Source organism: Microcaecilia unicolor, chromosome 2 (assembly GCF_901765095.1).
Source record: "Microcaecilia unicolor chromosome 2, aMicUni1.1, whole genome shotgun sequence".
Classification (NCBI taxonomy): domain Eukaryota; kingdom Metazoa; phylum Chordata; class Amphibia; order Gymnophiona; family Siphonopidae; genus Microcaecilia; species Microcaecilia unicolor.
This window is the reverse complement of record NC_044032.1, coordinates 234331967-234359128: the sequence shown is the minus strand read 5'-3', so window position 1 is coordinate 234359128 and position 27162 is coordinate 234331967. Positions and strand designations below refer to the sequence as shown.

At 44.1% G+C, this 27162-nt stretch overlaps 1 protein-coding gene across 1 annotated transcript in view; it reads left to right on the top strand.

Annotated features, from left to right (window-relative positions):
- Positions 1-27162, top strand: part of RCL1 (RNA terminal phosphate cyclase like 1) — a 106058-nt gene that overhangs the window by 56622 nt on the left and 22274 nt on the right. The window contains exons 4-6 of the mRNA XM_030193801.1: positions 461-535; positions 14326-14450; positions 23948-24073. Coding sequence (XP_030049661.1) covers positions 461-535; positions 14326-14450; positions 23948-24073 — 326 coding nt within the window. The remainder of the gene's footprint in view (positions 1-460; positions 536-14325; positions 14451-23947; positions 24074-27162) is intronic.

Genomic DNA, 27162 nt, shown 5'->3' with positions numbered 1-27162 from the left:
GTGTTGCAGTAATCCAAGCCACTCTTAACCAAACTCTGAACCATCTATTTGAAATCTACCGGGCTAGTACCCTTCAGTCTACTTGGCATTTTTAATTTTAAAAATGAGCTCTGAACTACCTTCCTAATATGTGATTTCAAAATTTAAATGAACATCTAAAATGATGCCTAACTTATGACCTGTTGAGCCAAACGAACTTCATTATCACACATCTTGATTGTATCTATTATTTGTTCCCCATAAACCTCTCTAATAAGCATAATTTCTGTCTCACATTCAAGGCTAATTTGTTATGTCTTAACCAGTTTCCTGATACAGCAAAAATTGGTAGCATTCATGCATCCTCCACAGACGAATCATCTGACACCCTGGACTTTAGCCCTTTGTTTTATCTCAGTATGATGACATGGTATTGCTGCTAAAGAGTCTTTTAGTTATTCCTCTGTTTGTTTCTTCTTAGGTGGATACTCTCAAAGCAACGGCCATTCCTCTGTTGAAGAAATTTGGTATAGATGGGGAACACTTTGACTTGAAGGTAAGAGTGTGAAGAGATATGACAGGTGTTTCCATTACAAGAATATATCTTTAACATAACAGACCCTTCTCTGCCTCCTCCATCATGACTGAATGGCCTGATAGCTATTAATAGTGATGGTAAGCATCTTTTTCTGTGATGTATGACATTGTATACTTGGTGCAGTTCATATAATCTTGTTCACACTAAACAAGAAGGTCATGGATATTTTCTAGTGGGAGAAGGCTAGGCTGCACAGGAGTATGACAAATGCATCTACTCAGTTCGAAGGGACAGTTTAATAATTTATAAGTAACCAAATTTTAATTTCTTTCCAAAACGTTTTACATTACACACCAGCCTTAATGGTCCTATTATGAAACATGATCAATCCTGTTGCTAATTGTAGAGTAGTCCTTAGCCTTGCATCCATAAAGATCTTGCTATCTCAAGTTCCAACAATGGGTATACCAACTGCAGTGAACTACGCGTTTGAGCCCATTAAACCAACTTAGTTCAAAAGCCAAGGTGTGGAACTATATATTATAATTGCCCAATGTCCATGTCCGCTTCTTCAATCTAAGAAGCTGCCAACGTGACCTTCCCAGGCTCTTTAAAGACCCTCTTGAACTCTCCCAAGAAACTATGGAGGTCATTGAGCACCAGGTTGTTCTGTCCCCAGAGTGGGGATGCCCATGCCAGGGCTTGACCAGAGAGCAAGGAAATAATGCACGCCACCTGGGCCCTGTCAGAGGAGAAGTATCTAGCATGGAGTTCAAAAATTATCCGGCTCTGGTTATTCCTCTGCAGTCTTTGGGGTTCCTTTCATACCTCAGGAGGAGCTACGAGGCAAATACCTGGAGTCTTAGACGCAACTACCAGAACAGGGTCTGGAGAAGAAGAGACTGAGGCCTGGGGTGCTACAGTCATCAGGTGGTCCAAGCAATTGGACAAAATCTGAATAATCTCTGCAAGTTGTTGGAACTGGTCCATGCGAGAAGCTAGGACCTGGACAGAATTAGACAAGAAGAGCCAATTGCTGGAGGATCTGCAAGGTGGGTGACTCGTCTGAGCTCATGGCCTTTGCAATCTGTTGCAACTCAGGGAAGGTGAGACCTTGGGCCACAGCCGGTTTAGTGCTGACTGATCAACCCAACAGTTAGCCGGGCCCCAACTGGCAGCAGACAAGTCACCGGGCAAGGCCCAGGCTCAACAGGAACTGGAAAACAGGCCGAAGCTGGAGATGAGGCAGGAGCTGGAGAGTGGAGATAAGGCAGGAGCTGGCGATGACGCAGACACAGCTAGAATTGGAGAGAGGCAAGCAAGGCAAAAGACAGGCTACGCAAGACTGGAGTCAGGTGGGGCTGGAGACAGGACAGACAAGGCAACGGTAGAGGCAGAACAAGGCTCAATAGACCTGTTGCGAAGGCAACAGAAGGATTGAGCGTCCTGAGTTCCATTAAGAAGCCCCCCACCTCATGACATCGGTCCAGGCTCCTGCCAAAGGCCCTTTAAGTTCCAGACAGGCGCGCACGTTCGCCTACCAGAGCCAGCATCCACCGGCACAGCTTGAGCAGGAAGACGGGGCAATAGGAAATCCCAGAGCATACATGGACATACATGTGGCTCTGCGGAAAGACTGCTGGAGGACCGCAGGAGCCACTGAGCCTGACCGCCAGGCTGGTGATTCGGGGTGCGGGTCACAGCTGTGACATCTTTCCTATAATCACAGTTATAGGCCTAGGCTCACTACATTAATTTCTGTCTGTCTTACATGATCTATTTAAAATAAATTTGTGTGTTAGAATGTATCACAGTGATTTAACAATCAAAAACAGTATTGTGCTTGAACTTCCATATTAGCCATGCTATCAAGTGACGTAAGAAATGACAAATGAATTGGTGAATTAGGCAAACAGACCCTTTAGATGTGCCTCTTCAACTGTTTACCTCCAACAGCATGATTGTAAATACTGTAATAGCTTCTTATCTTGGCAAAATACTTAAACTTTGGTTATGTTAGTATATCTGTCTATGTACTATTGTTAGAAGGCAATGTAACAAGTGAAAGCTGTAGTACCAGGCAATAAAATTCAAATGTTAGAGAAAAAATACAGATTAAGAAATCATTGACCCAGCTACTATGAGATAACATCAAATATAGATTTTCTTCTCTCAGTATCTAAGCAAGACTAGGAAAACCCTGAGAAATTCTGGAAGCCCTAAGAAAAGGGTTTTTTTTTGTCTTCTGTAAGAGGACAATCAATAATATTGAACAGCCGCCAGTCTTATCAGGAACCAAATATTTTGGTAGGAGTATATTTTTTAATGTTTCTTATCAAACCTTTTGATGGTGCACACAGGTAGTTTATAGTTTAAGATTTGCTATACCGCTGTGATTAACTAGCAGTTCTCGGCGGTTTACAATGGTCCAAAACAAATTAGAAAAAGAAAGGAACTACATAATCTGACAGGAACACAGAGAAGATGGATAGCAGACATGGAGAACGAAGAAATGCAAATAGAAGACCTTGGAAAGGCAGGAAAAAAACAGAGAAAATCAGAAGACACAGACAAAATCAAATGGAAAAATAAAACACTCAAACTACAAAGGTACAAAAATATATAATTTTTATTTATCAACTGGACCAGTCAAGTATGGAAAATGTGCATTTCTGATATCTTTCATGTCCAGAATGATGGCATAGGTTGGGTTATTTTACCACAAGTCAGGTTATTTTAGTACAGGAGATAGGTTAGATTCCAGCAGGGACGGGTGAGATTTCTGTCCCCGTTCAACTCTCTAGTCATGTGGCTCACCTGGATATTATTCGATTCTTATAGGAAGTGGGCCACTTGCGATCTCCCTTTCATATGCCGTGTCCAGAGTGGAACCTTAATTAAGTCCTTCGTGCTTTTCAGGAGCCTCCTTTTGAGCCACTCTGAAAGGCCTCATTTTAAGATCTTCTGCTAAAAAACGCATTCTTGGTGGCTCTCTTGTCTGGATCCCTTTCTCCGCTTTTCAGAGGCTGGGGTCTCCCTGTGCATGGTTCCTTCCTTTCTTCTGAAAGTGGTATCAGATTTTCATCTCAACCAATCTGTGGAGCAGAGAGGATAAAGAGGCTCAATATATTCTTCTCAGCGTGGGTAGAGTCCTCATTAGTTATCTGGAAGTCACAAACAAGTTTCACAAATCGGACAAATTATTATTCGGTGCAAATTAATGGGTTAAATGACGATTGTCACCTTTCATGGTTCTTCCTGCATATCTCTTGTTCTGTATAAGTTGTCCAGAGACGAGAGAGTTCCACACATTTTTGCTCATCTGGTTAGTGAGTTATTTAATGATGATGTATTTATTCTGAGTTTATCCTTCCTTCTTGTCTACGTAAATACTGAGGAGCTGGACTGGATGCCAAGAGAGAGATGTCTCAGCTCAGTTTTCAGTTCTCTATCTCCACCTGCTGGTTGATAGACATATGGGCTCACAGTCTTAAGTTTTTGTTCCTAGGTCAATGGAGGGTTAAGTGACTTGCCAAGGGTCACAAAAAGCCACAGTGAGAATTAAACCTGGTTCTCAGCCCACTCTGCTAACCGTTAGGTAGCTCCTCCACAAATGTATCCTGTACAGGGCCGCCGAGCGACTGAGCCGGGCCCGGGACAAGGCCCCCCGGGACCGCCCAATCCCTACCACTGTCACCTCCCTCTCCTGCTCTCAGGCCGCCGGCGCCACAGTCCCCAATCTCCACCCCCCCCAGCCCTGTCGACAGCCCCCCTCTGTCCACCACCGTGACCAGGACCCCTGCATTCAAATCGGCAGCACCTCACTTCGTGAAAGTGGCAGATCGCCTCCCTTCGGGCCTTCCCTCACTGTGTCCCGCCCTTGTCTGATATAACTTCCTGTTTCCGCGAGGGCGGGGCACAGTGAAGGAGGGCCCGACTGGAGGCGATCTGCCGCTTTCACACGGAGGTGAGGCACTGCCAATTTGAATGCAGGGGACCTGGTCATGGTGGCAGACAGAAGGGGGCTGTCGACAGAGCCGCAGGCAGGTGAGACCAGGGACTGCAGCGCCAGCGGCCTGGGAGCAGCTGGCCTGGGAGCAGGAGAAGGAGAGAGACCCCGGCGCCGGGCCCCCCTTGGAGGCCCAGGCCTGGGGAATTTTGTCCCCCCCCCCCCCCCCCCCCGCGACCCTGATCCTGTATGGTGGGAGAGAGATGCTAGGAAATGCTGAATTGGCCGTCTCTGTGGAATGAGTTGCTGCACTGGCTGGCCCCTGTGTACAATGGAGAGATTAGGCCGCATGGTGCAAAGGTCATGTATGTCTGGTGGTTGTTAATTTGCCAGCATTGGTGCTGCACATTTAAAAATTTGTGATGAAATTTTGTAACTGTATAGGGTAAGGTTTACTCATACAAAGGGAGTGAGTGCCTACATAGGTGCTATTTTATAAGACAGGTAGGCACCTACTTTATAAAATACTAGCATATATGTCAGAACATGGCTTGAGTGTAGGCGCAGTTGTTCACGCCCAAGCTCTGCCCCTGTGAGCGCCCACTAGCAGAGTACATATCATGTCACAGCTCATACTTTTACACCAGTCGGTATTTTATAAGAGGTTATTTACATTTGTATGTGGTCACATATGCACAGGAAGTACTCTCTAAAATTACCTCCAAAAATTCTGTCCACTGTTAGGCCTTGTATTGTAGTAGACTACAGTTAATATGGCACATGTCAGACTTGTGTTTCTTCCCTTTGATTGGCCACACACATTTTTTAAAGTAGCCAAGGTCTGAGGAATTCTACCCTGCTGATAGTTCTGGACATAAAGAAATAAATCCTGTATTACCACTAATGGAGGGTCATGTTCTCTTTACTCATTCTAAGCTGACTGCTCCTCATACATTGCCTCTAGACTCCTCCTGCTCACCCAAACTAGAGAATGACACAGGAACAAAGTTTGTCCCCTTGACCTCTGTCCCTATACCCATCACCGCAAGCTCTGACCCCATCTGTACCAGCCTCAAACAGTTATGTAGTCCAACACAAGAGGTATAGAAAGGGATGCATTTACTCCTGTACTGTGCAATATATAAAGATGGTACATGCCAGGGATGGTATTTAGGGGAGTGTGACTAGGGCAATTGCCCTTGGCCCCTGACCAGGGAGAGCCCCAAATCTGCTGGGAAGCTGAAGAAAGTTCAGCCTGGTAGTGGGCTTTGGGGTCCCCTCCCAAATTTCTGTTCTAGGCCCCAGCATATCTAACACTAGCTCTGGCAAGATGTACATTTCAAATCTGACATTCTCTAATCACAAAATAGAAAATAAAATGATTTTTTCTACCTTTTGTTATCTGGTCATTTTATTTTTAAAATCATGTGATCTCAGGCTCCTGTTTCTGCTTCCCTCAGTCTTCTCTTAACTCACTCACCAGGTTCTCCTGCCATTTGACATCCCTTCTCTCTCCATATTCACCATCCATCTTCCATTTCTGTGTCCCTGTCGTTCCCCACGTTCAGAATCTCCCTTCCCTGTGTCCCTGTACTTTCCTATCCAGTATCTCGCCAGTGTTCATATCCCTGCATCCATTATAACTTCTCTATTTCCCTATCCTCTCCCCCTGTGTCGAACCACATCTCCCTTCTGTGTCTGGCATTGCCTTTCTGTATCCATATACCATCCCCACTCAGCATCTCCCCTTTTTGTCCCTCTCCCCCACCCTGCACATAATTTCTGCTCTGTTTCTGTTACCTTCCTGTGTTCAGCTTCTCCCCTCTCTTCCTCTTCCACACCAATGTGTCTCTCTCTTCTCAGCCCAACTTCCCTCCCTCTGTTCCCCCATCCTTACCAGCATCTGGCTCACCTGCCTGCCCTCTTTGTTTCTCCTTCCCGTTATGGTACTTGCATGGTGCTTCCTGCATATCCCCCCACCCCCCCCCCCTTCCTTCATCTGCTTGGTCTGTCATCTCTAGCCCCCCTTCTCCCATGAGTCCAGCCAGCACCTCTCTCCTTCCAGATCCCTCCTCCTCCTCCCATGGGTCCTGCCAACAGCTTGCTCCTTTCCCTGCAGCTCCCCTTCTCCTCTCATCGGTCTTGACACCAGCACCTTGCTCCTTTCCCTCCAGCTCCCTCCTCCCCCCCATGGGTCCTGCCACTAGCAGCTTGCTCCTTTCCCTTCAGCCCCCTTCCCCCCCCCCCCATGGGTCCTGCCACCAGCACCTTGCTCCTTTCCTTTCAGCTCCCCTCCTCACCCCATGGGTCCTGCCACCAGCACCTTGCTCCTTTCCCTCCAGCCCCCCTCCTTCGCACATGGGTTTTTCCAGCACCTCGCTCCTTTCCCTCCAGTCCTCCTCCTTCTCCCATGAGTCCTTCCATTCCAGCACCTCTCTCCTTTCCTTACAGCCCCCCTTCTCCTCCCATCCTCCTCCTCACGGGCCTGTCATCTACATTTTCCTGGAACCGGCAGGAGGAACGGGAAGTTGCAGTAGAGAGGACGGAACGTGGCAGGAGGAAGGCCATGGAGCCAGCCTGTGTGAATCACTTCCATCTCTGGGAAATGTGACAACTGTGGGGGGGGAGGAAAAGATTTTTGTTTTTAGTATACTGCAGGAACAAGACTTTTTACCTTTCCCACGGGGCGCTAAAAAGTTTTGTTCCTTCATCCGTGGTAGTTCTGGTTAATGTTGCCATGATATATCTGTGGTAATGGTAACCAGGGCATTCTTTAACCCAAACTACTAAAGTCAAGTGATGCAGGGTTTTTCAAGGAGTGAATCTGATTCTTGTGAATACAATTTGTGCGTAGAAGAGTTTATTGAAAATTGTCCACCCTGCCTCTCGATTACATTCGTTCTTCCATGTTTACTTGCATTAAGTTGAGATGGGGTTAGATGGGCTGGGGAATGCAACAACACATATAGGGCCTAGTTTACTAAGGTTTTCATATGTTCTGTGGGGAAAATCTTTGCTATAGAAGACCCATGGTTTGGGATGTTCAAAACTGCAGATGCTGCAAGACTTACGATCAAGTGCCCTGTTTTAGATTATGTTACCACTTATTTGGCACAGCTGCACCGGTTATTAGTGGCCCCATACATAGGGTTATCATATGTCTGGATTTCCTCAGACATGTCCTTTTCAGAGGACTGTTGGGGGAGTCCAGGCAGTTTTTTCAAGCCCGTCCAGGTTTCTGGGCTGGCTCACCTCGCCTTCATCCGAGCTTCAGAGTGCCCGCCCTGAACCTACTTTATTTAATGGTCTAGTGGCCTCTTCTGGGCCTCTTTCCTGCTCGCTGCCACCACTTCTTCAAAATGGCGGCCAAGACTTCAAGCGGCAGCCTCGCAAGACTTCTGTAGAGGGAGGAAGGGAGGGGGGCTGGAAAAAGATTGGTGAGGGATACATACATGGAGGAAGGAGGGAAAAGGGGGAAATACAGCACATAGATAGATGGGGCTGGAGAGGAGAGGGGAACATGCTGCTCATGGATATTTGCTTTTTTGGAAATATACATCTTTTCTAATTTTCTATTTAGAATATGGAAGAAAATTCATTTCTGTTACTTTTACCAGTATTTTCACTATAGAATCTGGCTTTCTTTGGGGGTGGGGCAGGTGACTGTGTGTCAGGGGGCGGTGGCCGGGGTGGGGCGGCATTTTATTTTTTGTGTCCTCTTTTTTTTGTCTCCACAAATATGGTAACCCCTACCTGAATATCAAGTTTAAATTGGTAATTTTAATTAATAAGCAGCACAATGGTTAGAGCATTGATTTTCTCTCCTCACATGCTATTCTTGACCCATTACAATCTGGTTTTCGCCCTCTCCACTCAACCGAAACTGCGCTTACTAAAGTCTCCAATGACCTATTACTGGCTAAATCCAGAGGTCAATATTCCATCCTCATTCTTCTTGATCTTTCCGCTGCTTTTGACACTGTCGATCACAGCATACTTCTCGATACCCTGTCCTCACTTGGATTCCAGGGCTCTGTCCTTTCCTGGTTCTCTTCCTACCTCTCCCTCCGCACCTTTAGTGTTCACTCTGGTGGATCCTCTTCTACTTCTATCCCTCTGCCTGTCGGCGTACCTCAGGGTTCTGTTCTTGGTCCCCTCCTCTTTTCTATCTACACTTCTTCCCTTGGTTCATTAATCTCATCCCATGGCTTTTCCTACCATCTCTATGCTGATGACTCCCAAATCTACCTTTCTACCCCTGATATCTCACCTTGCATGCAAACCAAAGTTTCAGCGTGCTTGTCTGACATTGCTGTCTGGATGTCTCAACGCCACCTGAAATTAAATATGACCAAAACCGAGCTTCTCATTTCCACCTCCCCGCTCCCCCCGTTTTCTATTTCTGTTGATGGCTCTCTCATTCTCCCTGTCTCCTCAGCTCGAAACCTTGGGGTCATCTTTGACACTTCTCTCTCCTTCTCTGCTCATATCCAGCAGACCGCCAAGACCTGTCGTTTCTTTCTTTACAACATCCGTAAAATCCGCCCCTTTCTTTCCGAGCACTCTACCAAAACCCTCGTCCACACCCTTGTCACCTCTCGTTTAGACTACTGCAATCTGCTTCTTGCTGGCCTCCCACTTAGTCACCTCTCCCCTCTCCAGTCGGTTCAAAACTCTGCTGCCTGTCTCATCTTCCGCCAGGGTCGCTTTACTCATACTACCCCTCTCCTCAAGACCCTTCACTGGCTCCCTATCCGTTTTCGCATCCTGTTCAAACTTCTACTAACCTATAAATGTATTCACTCTGCTGCTCCCCAGTATCTCTCCACACTCGTCCTTCCCTACACCCCTTCCCGTGCACTCCGCTCCATGGATAAATCCTTCTTATCTGTTCCCTTCTCCACTACTGCCAACTCCAGACTTCGCGCCTTCTGTCTCGCTGCACCCTACGCCTGGAATAAACTTCCTGAGCCCCTACGTCTTGCCCCATCCTTGGCCACCTTTAAATCTAGACTGAAAGCCCACCTCTTTAACATTGCTTTTGACTCGTAACCACTTGTAACCACTCGCCTCCACCTACCCTCCTCTCTTCCTTCCCGTTCACATTAATTGATTTGATTTGCTTACTTTACTTTATTTATTTTTTGTCTATTAGATTGTAAGCTCTTTGAGCAGGGACTGTCTTTCTTCTATGTTTGTGCAGCGCTGCGTATGCCTTATAAGGCTATAGAAATGCTAAATAGTAGTAGTAGTAGTAGTAGTAGTAGCAGTGGGCTGAGAACTAGGGGGAAATCCCATTGCATCTCCTTGTGATCTTAGGTAAGTCACGTAATGCTGCATTGCTTCAGGTACAAACTCAGATTGTGAGCCTCCAAGGAAAGAAAAATACCTACAGTCCTTGAATGTACACAGCTTTGATAGCTTTCAGGCTTGCAGGCAGTATACAAGTAAGTAAATAAATAAATAACGGCATTGATTATTTGAGGTAATGGCTTAAATTGTATTTGATATCATTCATTTTACATTCATCCTGGACAGGGTAATTACATTCCTACCATGGCTGTGATTTCATTCAGTGGAGCATGTGCATGCATGAGCTTCTAGCAAGGTTCATGGAATGCTTTACCTAATGGGCTATCTTGTGAATTTATCAATTTAAGAATTTCAGAAATCCTTAAAAAGCCATCTTATTAGGAATGTTTTTGGTTAGTTTGGAAGATTAGTGGCTGGCTGTGACTTGTTTTGGTATAAGGATAAATGGACTTAGTATGGAAAGGGAATGATTGTATTTTAATCTTGTTTTAATGATTTATTATATGTTATGTAGATGGTATAGGATACAATTGTGACATATTCTGGTAGATCCATTTTAATAAATGGAAGCTGGAAGAGAAATGGCAGGGGGAAAGCATGTGTCAGAAAAAAGTGCAAATCTTTGTAATTGGAAGGATATGGGGTGGAGGGATGTGATGCCTCTCCAAAGTGATGAGTGGTAGTTCTGCCAACTAGCAGGCAAACTGCACCTATTCTGTGGATACTTTTTTCCCCATGGCAATTTGCAGAAAGGCAAGTACAAGTGAAGTTTTTAACACTACCCCTATATAACTCTGTAAGAAATGTATTTGTGATCTGCAACCTGAGCCTGAGATGTCTCCAGCGTGGCACTGCTGAGCATGAACTGCCAAGCTACCTTTTCCAAATTTGTGCTTTTAAAAGCTTTTTCCTCCCACAGAAGATGTACATATTGCTACGTGTTTGGCCAAGTTGATCTGCTGCGTACCTCAGCACTGGTGGCAGTGAGTTAATGATTTTAGCACTTTGAGGTTCTGCCAGATGATCTGACATTGATATCCGTTTGCATTTTTCAAGCAGGACTATGCAAAGCTTGCCTTTCTTATGAAAGCTTTTCTCTTTGGTTTCAAAATGCGTTTGGAAGGATTGTGATTTTTGTCATCCAGCTTAGATGGCTTAACACTACAACCACCAGATCTTGTTTTGTTAATATGAACCTTGGGTCGTGGTCCCTGTAGCTAATGTTTTTATGCTCCTCTATTTAATTAATTCCCTTACAAGGTCAGTTTTGTTTTCAGTGTTTATGCAGAGACAAAAGCAGAACTATGAACACTGTATATTTCAATTCTTTTGGCATCCAAGAGCCAAATGCCATGTGTATTAGTTCTTTTGACAGCTAGAAAACTAATGCCCCCCCCCCCACCCAATATATATACAGTATTTATGGTTCTGTTTTTACCTCTTTCCTGCCTCTCAATTGTGTACTACTTCCAGCGTTTACTACAGAGCTTCCCAAACCTGTCATGGGGAATATACATGGCATAAATTTGCAGATAAAGACCATAAGGCCTATCCAGTCTGCCCATCCATACCAATTGAAAAAATCTGGAGTAAATCAAAAAATAACCTCACCTTTAACGCATGGAAACAATTACATAAAATATACAAGAAGGCCATCAAACAAGCCAAAAGAACATACTACACAAAGAAGATTACTAACACTGGTACAGACATAAGAAAACAGTATCAACTTATAAGAAATCTTTTCAATACCGACCCAGTCACAACATCATCCTTAAACTGTCCATCAGCTGAACAACTAGCCAAATACTTTAAAGATAAAATCATCAAACTATGCAACATAATCCCATGAGACAATGTCAGTATCGACAACTTTCTTGATGAACTAGGCCCAGTCAAGGACGAGATTCCAGCTGATCACTCCTGAACAAACTTTACCCTTCTTACCACCGAGGAAATTTCCGCAACAATATCCAAACTCTCTAAATCCCATTGTCACCTTGACCCATGCCCTAATTACCTAATGGAAAACGCACCATCACGTTTTATTACAGACCTCACCATTCACTTAAACTTCCTTCTTCAACAAGGATCCTTCCCCATCGAACAAGCTGACATACTACTTACACCATTACCAAAGAACATCAAGAAACCAGCAGATGACATCACCAATTACCGCCCTGTGGCCTCCATCCCGCTGTTGACTAAATTGATGGAAAACAGAGTTACCTACCGATTCAACAAATTCATACAAAAATTCTCCATTCTACACGAGTCACAATCGGGCTTTCGACCTGGTCACAGCACAGAAACTGTATTACTAACCTTAATATCCAAATTCATGCTCGAAATTTCATTTGGAAACAACATTCTCCTCTTACAGTTCGATTTATCTAGCGCATTCGACATGGTAAACCATGACATTCTCACCAGATTACTGGATAAATTAGGGATTGGCAGGAACATCATTAAAAGGATAAGGCTTCATCACTACTAGATCCTATCGAGTTAAATCATCTTCATCAGTCTCATCTCCTTGGTCACCAATATGCGGGGTACCCCAAGGTTCACCTCTATCACCAATCCTCTTTAACCTTATGGTGATCCCTCTAGCCAAGTCCCTATCTAAAGCTGGCCTTAATCCCTTCATTTATTCTGATGACATCACTATATTTATCCCCTTCAAATCCAACTTAGCAGAAATTTCCGATAAAATAACTAATGGAATGCCTCCTGGGCCAACGCATTTAAGATGAAATTGAATAAGGAAAAAACACAAAGTCTGATCCTCTCATCCCAGCACTCTACATTCATCCCAACCACACTCATCACCCCAGACGTCAGCATTCCCATATCCGACAACCTAAAAACTTTGGGAATAATATTAGACAACCATGTAACTCTGGATAATCACGCAAGTGCCATAACAAAGAAAATGTTCAATATGATGTTGATGTTGAAACGTGTGAAATCCTATCTTCCCTTAAATACCTTCCGTAATTTGGTTCAATCCACTGTACTCACCCATGTTGATTATTGTAACAGTATTTTCATTGGATCCAAGGTTCAAATCCTGAAAAAACTCCAGACCGCCCAAAATATGGCTGCCAGACTTATTTTTGGTAAGTCACGATTTGTGAGCGCAACTCCTCTCCGTGAAAAACTCCATTGGCTTCCTATTACTGAACGTATATCCTTCAAGGTCTATACACTAGTTCACAAGATTATCTACAAAGAAGCCCTGGTTTACATGTACAATCTGATTGACCTCCCAGCAAGAAACGGCTCAAAATCTTCCCGAACGTACCTCAACGTGCATCTTCCTAATTGCAAAGGACTTAAGTACAAGACATATTACGCATCCAACTTTTCTGTCATAGGCAGTCAACTTTGGAATGCCTTACCTAGATCCATTCGATTAGTCAATGACTTTTTACCTTTCCGAAAACTACTAAAAACTTACCTCTTCAAGCAAGCCTACACAAATAACCTAACTTAAATTTACAAGATCTTATTTACTACCGGACCAGATTATAAAGAGAATCTAGAATATGCTCCCCATTTTTTTCCTCTATAATATCCCTCTCCTTACCCCTTCCTACACAATTTAATACTCCACCTCCCTATCCCTCCCTACATTTTCACTTACTGAACTACATGTTAATTCCTAACTCTTCCTTCCTCCTTTATGCCCATCTTACCTATCCACACATAAATGATTACCTCTCTACCAGGGGCGTAGCCAGCCTTCCGTGGGAGAGGGGTCCGAGCCCGGGGGGAGGGGGCACATTTTAGCCCTCCCCCCGGCGCCGCCCCCCCCCCACCGCCGACATTGCCGCCCCCCCTCCCGCCGCGAACCCGCCGCCGCTGCAGCCTACCTTTACTGGCGGGGGATCCCACTCCCCGCCAGCCGACGTCTTCTTCTTAGTCGCTTCCCGCTCTTCAATTTGTTTGCTGACGTCCTGCACGTTGTACGTGCAGGACGTCAGACTCAGAGAACAGAACTGTTCTCTGAGTCTGACGTCCTGCACGTATAATTACGTGCAGGACGTCAGCAAACAAATTGAAGTGCAGGAAGGACTGAGAAGACGTCGGCTGGCGGGGAGTGGGATCCCCCGCCAGCAAAAGTAAAGGTAGGCGGCGGCGGGGGCGGGTTCGCCGGGAGGGGGGTCCTGGGGTGAATCTGCGGGGGCCCCGGCCCCCTCAGGCCCCACGTAGCTACGCCACTGCTCTCTACTTACAATACTATAGCTGCATCCATTTTATAACACTTTGTTAACATGACTTACTATGTAAGCTGCATTGAACCTGCTAGTGAGGGGGAAAGTGCGGGGTGTAAATGTTACAAATAAATAAATAAATTACTAATCTGTACTATATGCTGAGTTTCCAGTTAATACAAATTCACATTCATTGTGGAGATACCCAGGACAAATTTGGGAAGTTCTGCTTTACCTCCTGTAGATTTCTTTGTTTTTAACCAGGTTTGCACTAACTGTGTTTGTGGGTTGTTTTTCTTTTTGTTTTGTTTTTTTTGTATTGTCAGATTATCAGGAGAGGAATGCCTCCCGGAGGAGGAGGTGAAGTGGTCTTCTCCTGCCCTATCAAGAGGTGTTTGAGACCCATTCAGTTCACGGTCCCTGGTAAAATCAAACGAATTCGAGGGGTGGCGTATCCTTTTCTGTACTGTGGTGTGGAGGGAGAGAGAGAGAGAGAGTCATGAATGAAATTGTAAAGCTGTAAAAATGAATCGAATGCCAATACATAGCATGTTGAAGTAATCGCTTGAGATCTGCATTAGTGTGTCAGTCTATGCTAGCACAGCATGAAAGGATGAAATCATTTTTAATACTGGCATAGATTTCACATTGCCACTTCTCATCTAATGAGACTGCACATACTCGCTTTCAGTAAATTGAGAGTAATAGGGCTCCCTGATATAGGAATTACAAGAAGGAATAAGCAGAAGATACAGTAGAGCTGGTGCAGTGTTTCCACCTGATTGCAAACATTTAATAGTTTGAACCAGTGATAGGAATCCAGGACACTGGGGTTCACACTGCTACTGTATGCAAAAGTATATTTAATATAAGCATTTATATTCTGGTTTACCAGTTTGGGTCAAGTTGCAGTCATCCCACATGATTTCCACTTGACATCATAGTCCAATTATAAATGTAAATTACAGTTTAATCAGTAAAATCTAATATAATAAAACGCACCCTCAACGTTCTGAAACCACGTTCTGTGAAGCCAGAAACTTGAAGCCGGAAGCCTCAGTTCTGTGAAGCCGGAAACTTGAAGCCGGAAGCCTGAAGCCTTGAAGCCTGAAGCCTTGAAGCCATCTGACGTCACTCCCAGGCTGAGGCTGAAGGGTTCAGCCTGCCGTCTCTGCCCCGCCCTCGCGAGAAAACAAACAAATCCGGAAGCGAAACGTCAGGGAAGGAGGCGGCGCTCCCGACGTCTAGCCTTCCCTTCGCTGTGTTCCGCCTTCAAAACAAGGCGGAACACAGCGAAGGGAAAGCTAGACGTCGGGAGCGCCGCCTCCTTCCCTGACGCTTCGCTGCACGAACCGCCACGGAGGTAAAGTTAAAAAGAATAAAAAAAAAAACAGGATGCATGGATGCGAAGGGGGGGGGGGGGCAGGGATGCGAAGGGGGGGGATGGATGCGAAGGGGGGGGGGGAGAAGAGGGCGGGCCAGGCTGGGACATGGGAGAGAGCGTAGCATGGATGCGAAGGGGGGGGGAACATGGAAGGGCGAGAGGGGACTTGCTGGAAAAGGATGAATGGAGGCGGCAGGGGACAGAGGAGCATGGATGGGCATGGATTGGGAGGGCAGGGCTCAGGGAGAGAGGGAAATTGCTGGATAGGGAAAAATGGAGGGACCAGGTGACAGAGGAGCATGGATGGGCATGGATTGGAAGGGCAGGACTCAGGGAGAGGGGAATTGCTGGATAGGGATGAATGGAGGGGACAGATGGGCATGGATGGATATGGATTGCAGAGCAGGCCTCAGGCAGAGAGGGGAAATGCTGGATAGGGAAAAATGGAGGGGCCAGGTGACAGATGAGCATGGATGGGCATGGATTGGGAGGGCAGGACTCAGGGAGAGGGGAATTGCTGGATAGGGATGAATGGAGGGGACAGATGGGCATGGATGGATATGGATTGCAGAGCAGGCCTCAGGCAGAGAGGGGAAATGCTGGATAGGGAAAATGGAGGGACCAGGTGACAGAGGAGCATGGATGGGCATGGATTGGAAGGGCAGGACTCAGGGAGAGGGGAATTGCTGGATAGGGATGAATGGAGGGGACAGATGGGCATGGATGGATATGGATTGCAGAGCAGGCCTCAGGCAGAGAGGGGAAATGCTGGATAGGGAAAAATGGAGGGGCCAGGTGACAGATGAGCACGGATGGGCATGGATTGGAAGGGCAGGACTCAGGGAGAGGGGAATTGCTGGATAGGGATGAATGGAGGGGACAGATGGGCATGGATGGATATGGATTGCAGAGCAGGCCTCAGGCAGAGAGGGGAAATGCAGGATAGGGATGAATGGAGGGGGCAGGTGACAGACAAACATGGATGGCCATGGATTGGGAGGGCAGGGCTCAGGGACAGAGGGGAATTGCTGGAAAAGGATGAATGGAGGGGGCAGGGGACAGATGGCCATGGATTGGGAGGGCACGGCTCACACTCTCTCTCTCATATACAATGTCTTTCTGACTCTCACTCTCACACACTCTGTCTCACACTGTATCACATTCACTCTCTATGTGCCACACAGTCACTCACACACTCGCTTGGTCTCATACACTCACTCAAACAGAGAATCTGTGTCTCACACACACTCTCTCTCTCGCCCACACACACACACTCTCACTCACACTGTGTCTCACATACACACTTGCACACACTCTCATTCTCACACACACACTCTCTCACAAACACACTCACACCCAGACTCACGCTCTCTCTCACACAATCACACTTTCACTCTGACTCACAAACAGACACTCTCACATACACTCTCCCAAACATACACACTCCGAGGAAAACCTTGCTAGCGCCCGTTTCATTTGTGTCAGAAACGGGCCTTTTTTACTAGTTGTTCTATAAAATGTAAACAAAAAAGCCAAGTCTCTAAAACATTCTATTCTGTTCTGAGATTTATATTCCACCTGATTTTCTTAGGGATTCAAGGCAGATTACAAAAAAGAAGTTAACAAAATCAGTTAAGAAGTACATCAGTAATCATCAATACAACATTAGGAATAAAACATTCCTAAATTCCCCTTCCAGTTTTCTCCCTTACTACACATAGCAAAGAAATTCACAATAAGGGTCCACTGCCTATAATAATCCTGTTTTCTAGTATTCTGTAATTTAGTATGAGACACATTAGGCAGCATTAATAGAATTTCAGTTTCTGGTCTTAATTGGGCAGGAATAGAACATTCTACAAAATGATTTACATAGCCTGGAAAAGAACAACAAAAAGAGTCCGAATCTCCCGCAAAAAACACAAAAACAACAAAACAAGCGGAAGAAATCCAGAAAGACCAGGCTGAAACCACAGATGGTAAGAGCACCAAAAAGTTTTATTGGGACCCTACACGGTCCGAGTTTCGGCCAAAAAGGCCTTCCTCAGGGGTCTTCAAATTGACATATACGGATGTTCCTCTAAAAGGACAGCACCAGCGTCCAGATCGTCTCATTTTGTGAGAACTTTTGGAAGAACATCCGTATATGTCAATTTGAAGATCCCTGAGGAAGGCCTTTTTGGCCGAAACACAGACCATGTAGGGTCCCAATAAAACTTTCTGGTGCTCTTACCATCTGTGATTTCAGTCTGGTCTTTGTGGATTTCTTCCGCTTGTTTTTTTTTTGTTGTTTTTTTTAAACATAGCCTGGAGCCAGACCATACAAAATCTTAAACAAAAAGCATTAATTTAAAATTCCCTTTCTCTATTTGGGTGCCAGTGTAAAGTGGTGTAGCCCTATCAACCCAACCTCCCCGCAGCACCACTTTGGCTGTAATATTTTGCAATCTGTAGTCTATACATATGTCTTTCTGGTATACTTAAAAATAAAAACAATATTAACAATAATCCGGGTGAGACAAAGACATAGCCTGGACAATCAGTCTTTATGTTCCAAAAATGACTTAATTCTTAATATCATTTTTATATTATAAAAGACCTTCCTGGCCACCATATCCACATAGGGCTCCTTTAACTTTGATGCTGTTTTGCTGAAAAAAAATTTGCGTTAAAAGAAATATTGCCTAACTTTTGGGGAGTGTAATTGATACTAGCAGTGTTGATTGAAAGTTGTAATTAACATGTCCTCTCTTGTCTCCTGCAATGACTGTTTTTGGTTCGTTTGGGGTTTTTTTTTTGTTTATTTTGACGTGCAGTAGCTTTTGTGCAAATCTGCTTCTAGGCTGTAAAACAAATATTTTTAGAAAAGTATACTCCCCTTTTTATTTGGTGTACACAAAAGTAGAGCAGCATTCTTCACCCAGGCGGATATTGACACCTTAGTTCAGGCATGAGGATGGACTTATGCCTCTCGGTACTGTTCCTTCACTGTGCTGGGAATTTTTCATGCTATTATAGGCACTTGCCCCCGGATTCTATATAGCTCACATAGCGATCCACGCTGAAATCCAAGCATATTCTATAATAACACATGTAACTTAATTGTCTTAAGCTAATCAGTGCTGATAACAGCTCTTAACAAGCAATAATGAGCACTAATTGGCAATAATTAGAATTTACATGCAGAACTCACTAAGCGTATTCTGTAACGCAGTGTGCCTAACTTCTAACATGCACAGCCAAAAAGGGGCATGGTTATGGGCGGGGAAATGGGCGTTTCATGGGCGTTCTGAAATTTGTGTGTATAGTTTTAGAATATGGCCCAGTGTGCCTAAATCTATGCACCAGGATTTACATCATGTTTTCGTTGGTGTAAATGGAGACACACAGTTTTAGACGTTGAAATATCAACTAAGTGTATTCCATATACCGCGCCTAAATCTAGTCGCCACTTATAGAATACGCTTAGTCGGCATTGATTTCCATGCCTATTTTTTTAGGAATCATATATGGAATCTCCCCCTTAATGCTTGCTTGGATGGAAGGACATATGAAAGAGTATGGTTTCCCCTTAATACATCGTTTACAGCTAAAGAACTCCCAAACAAGCTTAGTGTCTCAGCAGCAAAGCTGTCTTCATTCCCAGTCAAGCTGACAGGGTACCATCTTGGAACTGGGTTTCGCAGGCTAATAAGACTGAGAAGTCTTTACATTTTTTTTGTGTTTATTCTTTCTAACACAACGGAAGTTGGAATTATAACGAAGGGGTCGATTGTCTATCTGGCTGGCGGCAAATTAACTCCAAGCTGATCTGCGGCATACCCCAGCAATGGTGACAGTGTGATGAAACTTAGTGTGCTGGAAAAGCTGGTGAAAAGACACATTGAATTCCAAAATTGGCCAGATCACACCAGGAGCTCCAGAGATACAAGCCCTCCAAAAAATATGGCCCAATGCATTTCTGTGGGAAAAGGAGTTTAAGCTTCTGTATCACAAAAACAGTTAATTTCTCCATTCAAACTGCCTCTCCCTGTTTTCTACTATTCCCACTCCCAAGTATTACCACCGGTGGTGTAGCTACGGTGACCTGGGCCCCTGGTTTGGCTGGCGGGGATCCCCAACCTCTGCACCAAGCGTTTGTCCCGTGCTGGTCTCGCATCATTGCCTACCCTGCTCTTCTCAGTCGTGCCATGCACGCTCGTTTTAGTGAAACTGAGCATGCACGACACTTCGCACATGCTCAGTTTCATTAAAACGAGTGTGCACGGGTGTGACTGAGAGCAGGGCAGGCAATGTGAGACCAGAGAGGGACAAGGTACCATCATGCGTTGGCGGCTGAGGGGGGGTGGCAGCGGTGAGGTGGGCCAAAATGTTCCCTTCCACTTTGGATTCTGCCCCCCTCCCCCTCGGTCGAGGTCTGACTGCGACCCTGATTACCACACCATAGCTGAAGGGAGCAGTCTTGTTGAATTTATTTTGAAGGAGAGTATTCCACAATTTTAGTTGCTCATCAAGTGGATGAGTCACAAGGTCGGAGGGAGAAAAAGAGGAAAATTACGGTAACTAGATGGACCAATAGTGTGAATTTTTCTAACCTGTTTACCAGGTCAGGCGACAGGGAGGAATTGAAATCGTTGAGAAGAGAAAGGAGAACCAAGTAATGGTCTGTCCAAGACAGTGGTTTTGTTTGAAAATTATTATAGGTTGGCAGTGCTAAGGTGGGAGGCATAACAAGGTCTAAAATGTAACCAACTATGTGTCTGAGTGCGGATGTTTTGTTGAAGCCCTATATCTGACAAAGTAGAAAAATGTTTGGTCCGAGGGTGAGTTGAAATATCAACATGGGTGTTGAAATCTCCTAATACAAGTAGATAGAGAATTTAGTAGCTGCGTCAAAAGTGGAGCTGCTGACTCAAACCAAGAAACCAAAAATATCAATCAATCATGTTACAATATTTGGCAGCAATTGAATTCTATTCACTAACGTTTTTAAACAACCCACAAATACAGTGTTTGGAGTGTGGGCCACCGTGGCGCAACCACCACAAGCAATAGAATATAAATAGTCACTTTCAGGTTGCATCAGTATCATGCTAGTGGTCATGTGATCCGTACCTATTGCCTTGCAGTACTGCAGGAATTCAGAATAGCAGCAGAGAAACCTACAAATAGAGACACCATAGTCATGTACTGGTAGTAGCATATGAACAGTAAGAATTCATAATGTAATTCACATCTCAGAAGTGGAAGATATCCTGATGTCTTATAGATCCCTACAGTGACATCTGCCTTCCATTTCTTCCAGAAGCCCCCATCAGATCTGTTGTCTTTGCTGTACCTCAGGCAGGTCAAACATGCAGGCCCTCGTTGTTGTATCTACATTATACATTTAATATCTAGTTAAATTTTAATGGGGAGAATAGGAATGAAAAACAAAAATAATAATGTTGCCTTTTTGTATTGCTCCATAGTGCGACCGCTGCTCAAATAATGTGTGCAATTCTGGTCACCACATCTCAAAAAGATATTACAGAATTAGGAAAGGTACAGAGAAGGGTGATGAAAATGATAAAGGGGATGGGTTGACTTCCCTATGAGGAAAGGCTAAAGCGGCTAGAGCTCTTCTGCTTGGAGAAGAGATGGCTGAGGGGAGATACAGTATAGAGGTCTATAAAATAGTGGAGTGGAACAGGTAGACGTGAAGGCAATTTTATGTTCTTATGTTAGGAAGGACAAATATTTTAGTGCAGCCTGTTGATCAATTGACATATAGCAGCCCATCATTAGTTGTGAGTTTGACGTACTTGCTGTGCCTTGTATGGGGCAAAGAGAATCCCTGATCCTTTTGCCACAGCATCTCATTGGCTTTATCCATTTTCTTGTTTATGTATGTAAATATGTACTTTTCTTAGACAGCCATTATAATGGAAGCAGAGTATATTGCATTTGGCCCTGAGTGTCCTGCATACCTTTCAGGGGGGCTGTACAGCCGTTCTCTACTGGTTATTTGGTAAAAGGGCCAAAGAATGAGATGGCAGTAAATCAAAAATAATTCTACTGGACAGGGCAATGGGGTAAGAACTAGGAAAACCAGGGTTTGGATACCCTTGCCCCCTCTGACAGTTCATTTTACTTCCCATTGCCCCAAGTACCCACTTAGATGCAGAGTTCTTTCAGGTAGATACTTGGACCTGAATTCTAATAAGACTATAAAACAGCTACATCAGGAGTTAATTAGATATTACAATGCCAATATATAAGGGAGTATAACCTTGATTTCTAAATTATTGTTTTTCCTTTGATACTGGTGCTTTCTGCTGTCTAGATGTGGGCTAGATGGCTGTTTATGGAAATTTGTTTGTTATTTCTTAATTTGAGTAATGACTATGCCATTGTTGAATTATTTTCTGTTGGTGGAAAAGTTTGAAAACTCTTGAGCATTGAGAAAGGTGAGATAAAAAGCGAAAATATTATCGAGAAGGGCACTTTTTAAATCATATCTTTACCAGCTGTGGAAACGGGCTTTGCTGAAGCTGCTGACTCCATACGGCAGGTAAAAATATGCAGACAGAGCCATTTCACACATTTGTAACTTGGTTCCCTTATGTATGTCTACGTTTATGCCTTTTTCTGACATATACCCTTGGATTCTGTATAGTGCGACTTAAGTTGTGCACGCAAATCCGGTCGTATTCTGGATTTACATGCACAACTTAACTAACAGGCCAATCGGTGCCAATAATTGCCAATTAAGCTGTTATGGACACTAATTGGCATTAATTAGAATTCGTATTCTATAATGCACGTAAATTCTAAGGTGCATAGTTGAAAAGGGGGGCATGGCCATGGGTGGGGATCATGGGCATTTGTAAAAGCTATTCAAATTGTTATTGAATACACCAGGTCCGTGCCTAATTTAGTCATAGGCATTTATACCAAGTTTTACTTTACGTAACTGCCTGCAGCTAAATTTAGTTACACAGATGGGTGCTAGGTGTATTCTGTAAACTGCGCCTAAATTTAGGTGTAGTTTATGGAACATGCCTAGGCGTGTTTTTTTCAGTTTTCTTTTTTTTAGGTGTAATGTATAGAATCTAGCCCATAATTTGTATTTAGTTTTGTAAACAGCTTAGATTTTTACTGATTCTTGGTATATTAAATAGTTTAATTTTGACCCTCCTACCACTATAGGGAGGAGGTGTCCTTGGGAATGGGATTTCACACTGCATGCATTTTGAGGAAATGCATCATGGGAGTTCAGTGATGCATTTCCTGTTGGGTAGAGGGTGGGACACGGCAACACACCTTAGCCTGTATAGGAAGGCCCTTGCCAGCACAGAAACCACTTTGGAGTGCCAGGAAGAGGCATGAAGAAAGTGGGGGGCACTATGCTTGTAGTTGCTGTCTACAGGACTGGAGAAAACTCTGGGGGGAATAGGGAGGGGAAGGGGAGATGCTGGAACTGGCTTGAGTAGGTAGAGGGGAAATGCTGGACCTGTGGATAGACAGAGCAAGGACATGGACATAGAAATTAAAGGAGGGATAATGGGGATGTAGCCGTACATGGGGGGGGGGGGGGGTGCAATCTATAGGTGAGTATATATTTTATTCCTGTTATTTATGTAAATGCAGATACATCACCAACAGACTGATCTCTGATCCAGAGGCATAGCCAATCCTCAAATTCTGGATGGGCCACTGGGCAAACTGGGTGGGCTCCCTCTCCTTTTTGCTTCAGCTGGTGGCACTGTGTACATGCTGCCCTGCCCTGCCACCTCATGCGTATTCGGGTTTCATGCACGTGCAAAAACTGAGCATGTGTGGCAGGGGGAGTCAACATGACAGCAGCACATACACAGTGCCACAGACTGGAGCAAGTAGGAAAGGGAGCTGTTCTAGCCATTGTAGGATCTCTGCAGCTGGTGGGGCTTGAAGATCCCCACATAGCTATAACAAGGGCACTAGAATTTTGGGTGGGCCTGAGTCCGTGGCTACGCCACTGCTCTGATCATAATGAAAATATTCAGTAGTATTCATCTCAGGTTCAGTCCCATTAGAGTCCTCTTCACTTGATCTGACATCGGATCATTTCTATCTGCTCTCTCTTGATGTAGTTTTTGTTCCAATATTTTTGTCTTGGTCACATTTTTCTGGTTTATGAGTATATCACGTAGGACAAAATTTGTTATGCTAAGTATAACGTTCCTCTCTATCTGTCTGTTTTATTTAAAAATGTATAGCCCACACCATTCTGTAATTCTACACGTGTAACAAAAAAAATACATAATATCGTAAAACAACAATAAAAGCATAACAAACTCAATGATTACGGTAAAACATGACACACACACACACACACCGGCAAGCAACCTGATTAATAGGCAATTATCACATTGAAAATCATTGGAAAGCCATATTAAACTGAAAAGCTTTAAGATGTTTTTGAAACTGCAAGGTAGGACTGTTTCTTTGTTGTTTGATTTTTTTTTTCTCTCTTGTTTTTAAACTTTGCAATGCTCAAAATGTTCAGCAGTGTGAGAGGCTCCTTGACTAGAAGGTTGCAGATATTCAGTCCGTGTGTCACCGCAGATCACCAACAGAATTGTGGATTCTGCAAGGAGCATCCTTAACAAGTTCATTCCAGATATATACATTTATACTGATCACTTGAAGGGAGTCAATTCAGGAAAGTAAGTAGGACAAAGGGAACTGACTTTAAGATGACCCTATAAGATTTCTATCCTTATCCAGGATCGTGTTTACCATCTTCCTGTATATTTCACTGTCTCGGATAGAAGAGTGTACAAGATCCTCTGTTTTGTTCATCCCAGCACCCACCTCTCGTTTGACATTTGTAATCGTCATTTTCTGTAGTGATCTAAATAGATAACTTATTAGCATAGCTGTTTTACAGACATACAATTTCTGATGTCCCCTTGCCTTTTGCGGATGGTACTACATTGCCATCACCTGCTACTCCAATCTGACAGATTTCTAATGGACTTGTATCTGTCTTTAAATTATTTCAAAATGTAACAATTTGACAGGTTTCTAGGTATAGTATTCAGGACCTCGTTCTTAAGATGGATTATTGCTGACTAGTAAAAAAGCCCCGTTTCTGATGCAAATGAAACGGGGGCTAGCAAGGTTTTCTTCAGAGTGTGCATGTGGGAGTGTGTGTGTCCCTGGCCTCTGCCCTCTCTCCCTTCCCCTGTGTTGTCTGTCCCCTCCCCCTCCCCCCTCAGAGTCCAGTCCTTCAGTGTTGTTTCCTGCTGTGCTGTGTTTGTGTTACAGAGAGTGAGGGCGTCTCTGTCCCCTCCCCCCTCTGAGTCCTTCACTGTTACAGAGAGAGGGATTTCGTGCTGTGCTGTTTTCCTTCACTCATGGGGAAACCGGATATCTCTGGCGCTTCACACTTCCGGCTGGAGGCTTCATAGAACGTTGTGCCTTTTATATATAGAGATTTTCACAGTTTCCCCCAAATTCTCTAAATGGTGTACAAAATTGCACACATAATTTAATTGAGTTAACTAGTCAGCGTCAATAGGGCGCTAACAATCATTGGCGTTAATTGGCAACAATTTGGATTTACATACATATCTTACTACATGGTGTTCTATAAAGATGCACCTGTAAATTTAGCAGATGCTGCTAGCACAAAGCATACAGAGATTTACATATAAAAATATACAGAGCACAATAAAATACAATGTAACATTCTCCCTATAATATGCTTTATTTAAGGTTTTTGTCTTGATTTGTGTTTTATAATGTATGAGAAATTGTTCTAATTTGATGTTTTATTTTATATGTTGTGATCTGCGTTGTAAAAATTGTTGGGAAATATATGAACTGAATTTCTGTATAAGTAAATTTACAAATCCAAATTGACATACTGAGCCCTGTGTTGATGCCTTCTGTCGACTTCTTGCTTTGAATAAGTGAGGAAAGGAGGATGTGGATGGGAGATGGGTAGATAGTAGCTGTTCAGCTTTTTTTTTTTCATCATCATCTGGCAGCCATATGAATTTAAGTGTTTAAAATGTAGTAATATTTGATAAAAGTTTGGGATACAGCTTTCTAAGGTTAATAAAATATTCAAATAATGGTGGAATGTTTTCAGCAATGACTGGATGCAGATAGAAATCTTGAGGATGACTAAGCCACTGCGTTCCTTTTGTTCAAAGTTGGTCCACGTAGCAAACCAGCTGCTTGAACTGTCATGTCTTAGCCCACTCCTTGCCTGTAGAAAAACCCAAAATAAATCTGTCCCTTATAGTTTTGATGTTCTGTGCAAAAGTAGAAAGGAAGTACTATGTTTAGTTTTAGAATAACATTTGGTAAAAGTAGTTACAGGTGATACCTTTGTACACTTACAAATGTATTGAATATGCAAGATTTCATCTGTGTGTTAATCCCTTAAGGAAAAGTTTACAAAAGCATTATGCATGTGCTGTGTGTAATGACTTACGATTGTGATCCAGCTTGAACTAGGATGGTCCTGATAAAAGTTAAACTGATGCTTAAATTAGATGTAATCTTATACCGTATTTTTCGGACTATAAGACGCACTTTTTTCCCCCCAAATTTGGGAGGAAAATGGGGGGTGCGTCTTATAGTCCGAAGGTAGAGATTTCCCTCCCTCCCTCCGAGTTCGGGATCGATCGCCCGCCCGCCCTCCGAGTTCGGGATGGCCCTGTCACCACTTCTCCCTACTCACGCGATCTTCCCTGGTGGTCTAGTGACGTCGGGGCAGGAAAGAGCCCCCTCTTTCCTGCCCAGCGCGCTGCTCTCCGTCCTCCTGTATGCAACCTGACGGTCTCGGCGAGATTCAAAATGGCCGCCGAGACTTCACTTCTCGGCGGCCATTTTGAATCTCGCCGAGACCGTCAGGCAGCATACAGGAGGACGGAGAGCAGCGCGCTGGGCAGGAAAGAGGGGGCTCTTTCCTGCCCCGACGTCACTAGACCACCAGGGAAGATCGCGTGACGTGAGTAGGGAGAAGTGGTGACAGGGCCGGGGGGAGGGCGATCCCTAACTCGGAGGGAGGGATTCGGACAAGACGCACCGGAGCACCTAGGTTTTAGAGGAGGGAAAAAGGAAAAAAAAAATTTTCCTATTTCCCTCCTCTAAAACCTAGGTGTGTCTTATGGTCCGGTGCGTCTTATAGTCTGAAAAATACGGTAAGTACATAAGTATTGCCATACTGGGAAAGACCAAAGGTCCATCGAACTCAGCATGCTGTTTCCAACAGTGGCCAATCCAGGTCACAAATACCCGGCAAGATCCTAAAAATGTGCAAAACATTTTATACTGCTTACCACATCCTCCTCAGTGAAAGCCAAAGCAAATAATTCATTAAATATCTCCGCTATTGCCTTGTCTTCCCTGAGTTCTCCTTTTACCCCTCGGTCATCTAGCAGTCCAACTGTTTCTTTTACCGGCTTCTCCTAGTATACCTAAAAAAAAAATAATTTTGCCTCCAACGCAATCTTCTTTTCAAAGTCTCTCATTGCTTGCCTTATCAGCACTTTGCATTTGACTTGCCATTCCTTATGCTATTCCCTATTATATTCAGTCAGATCCATCTTCCATTTTCGGAAGGATTTTCTTTTAGCTCTAATAGATTCATTCACTTCATTTTTTAACCATGCTGTCAGTCATTAGGCCTTCCTTCCTCCTTTTTTAATACATGGAATATAACTGGTCTGTTATGATCACTGTTGTCAAGAGGCCCCAGCACCATTACCTCCTGCACTAGATCATTCTCTCCAAATAC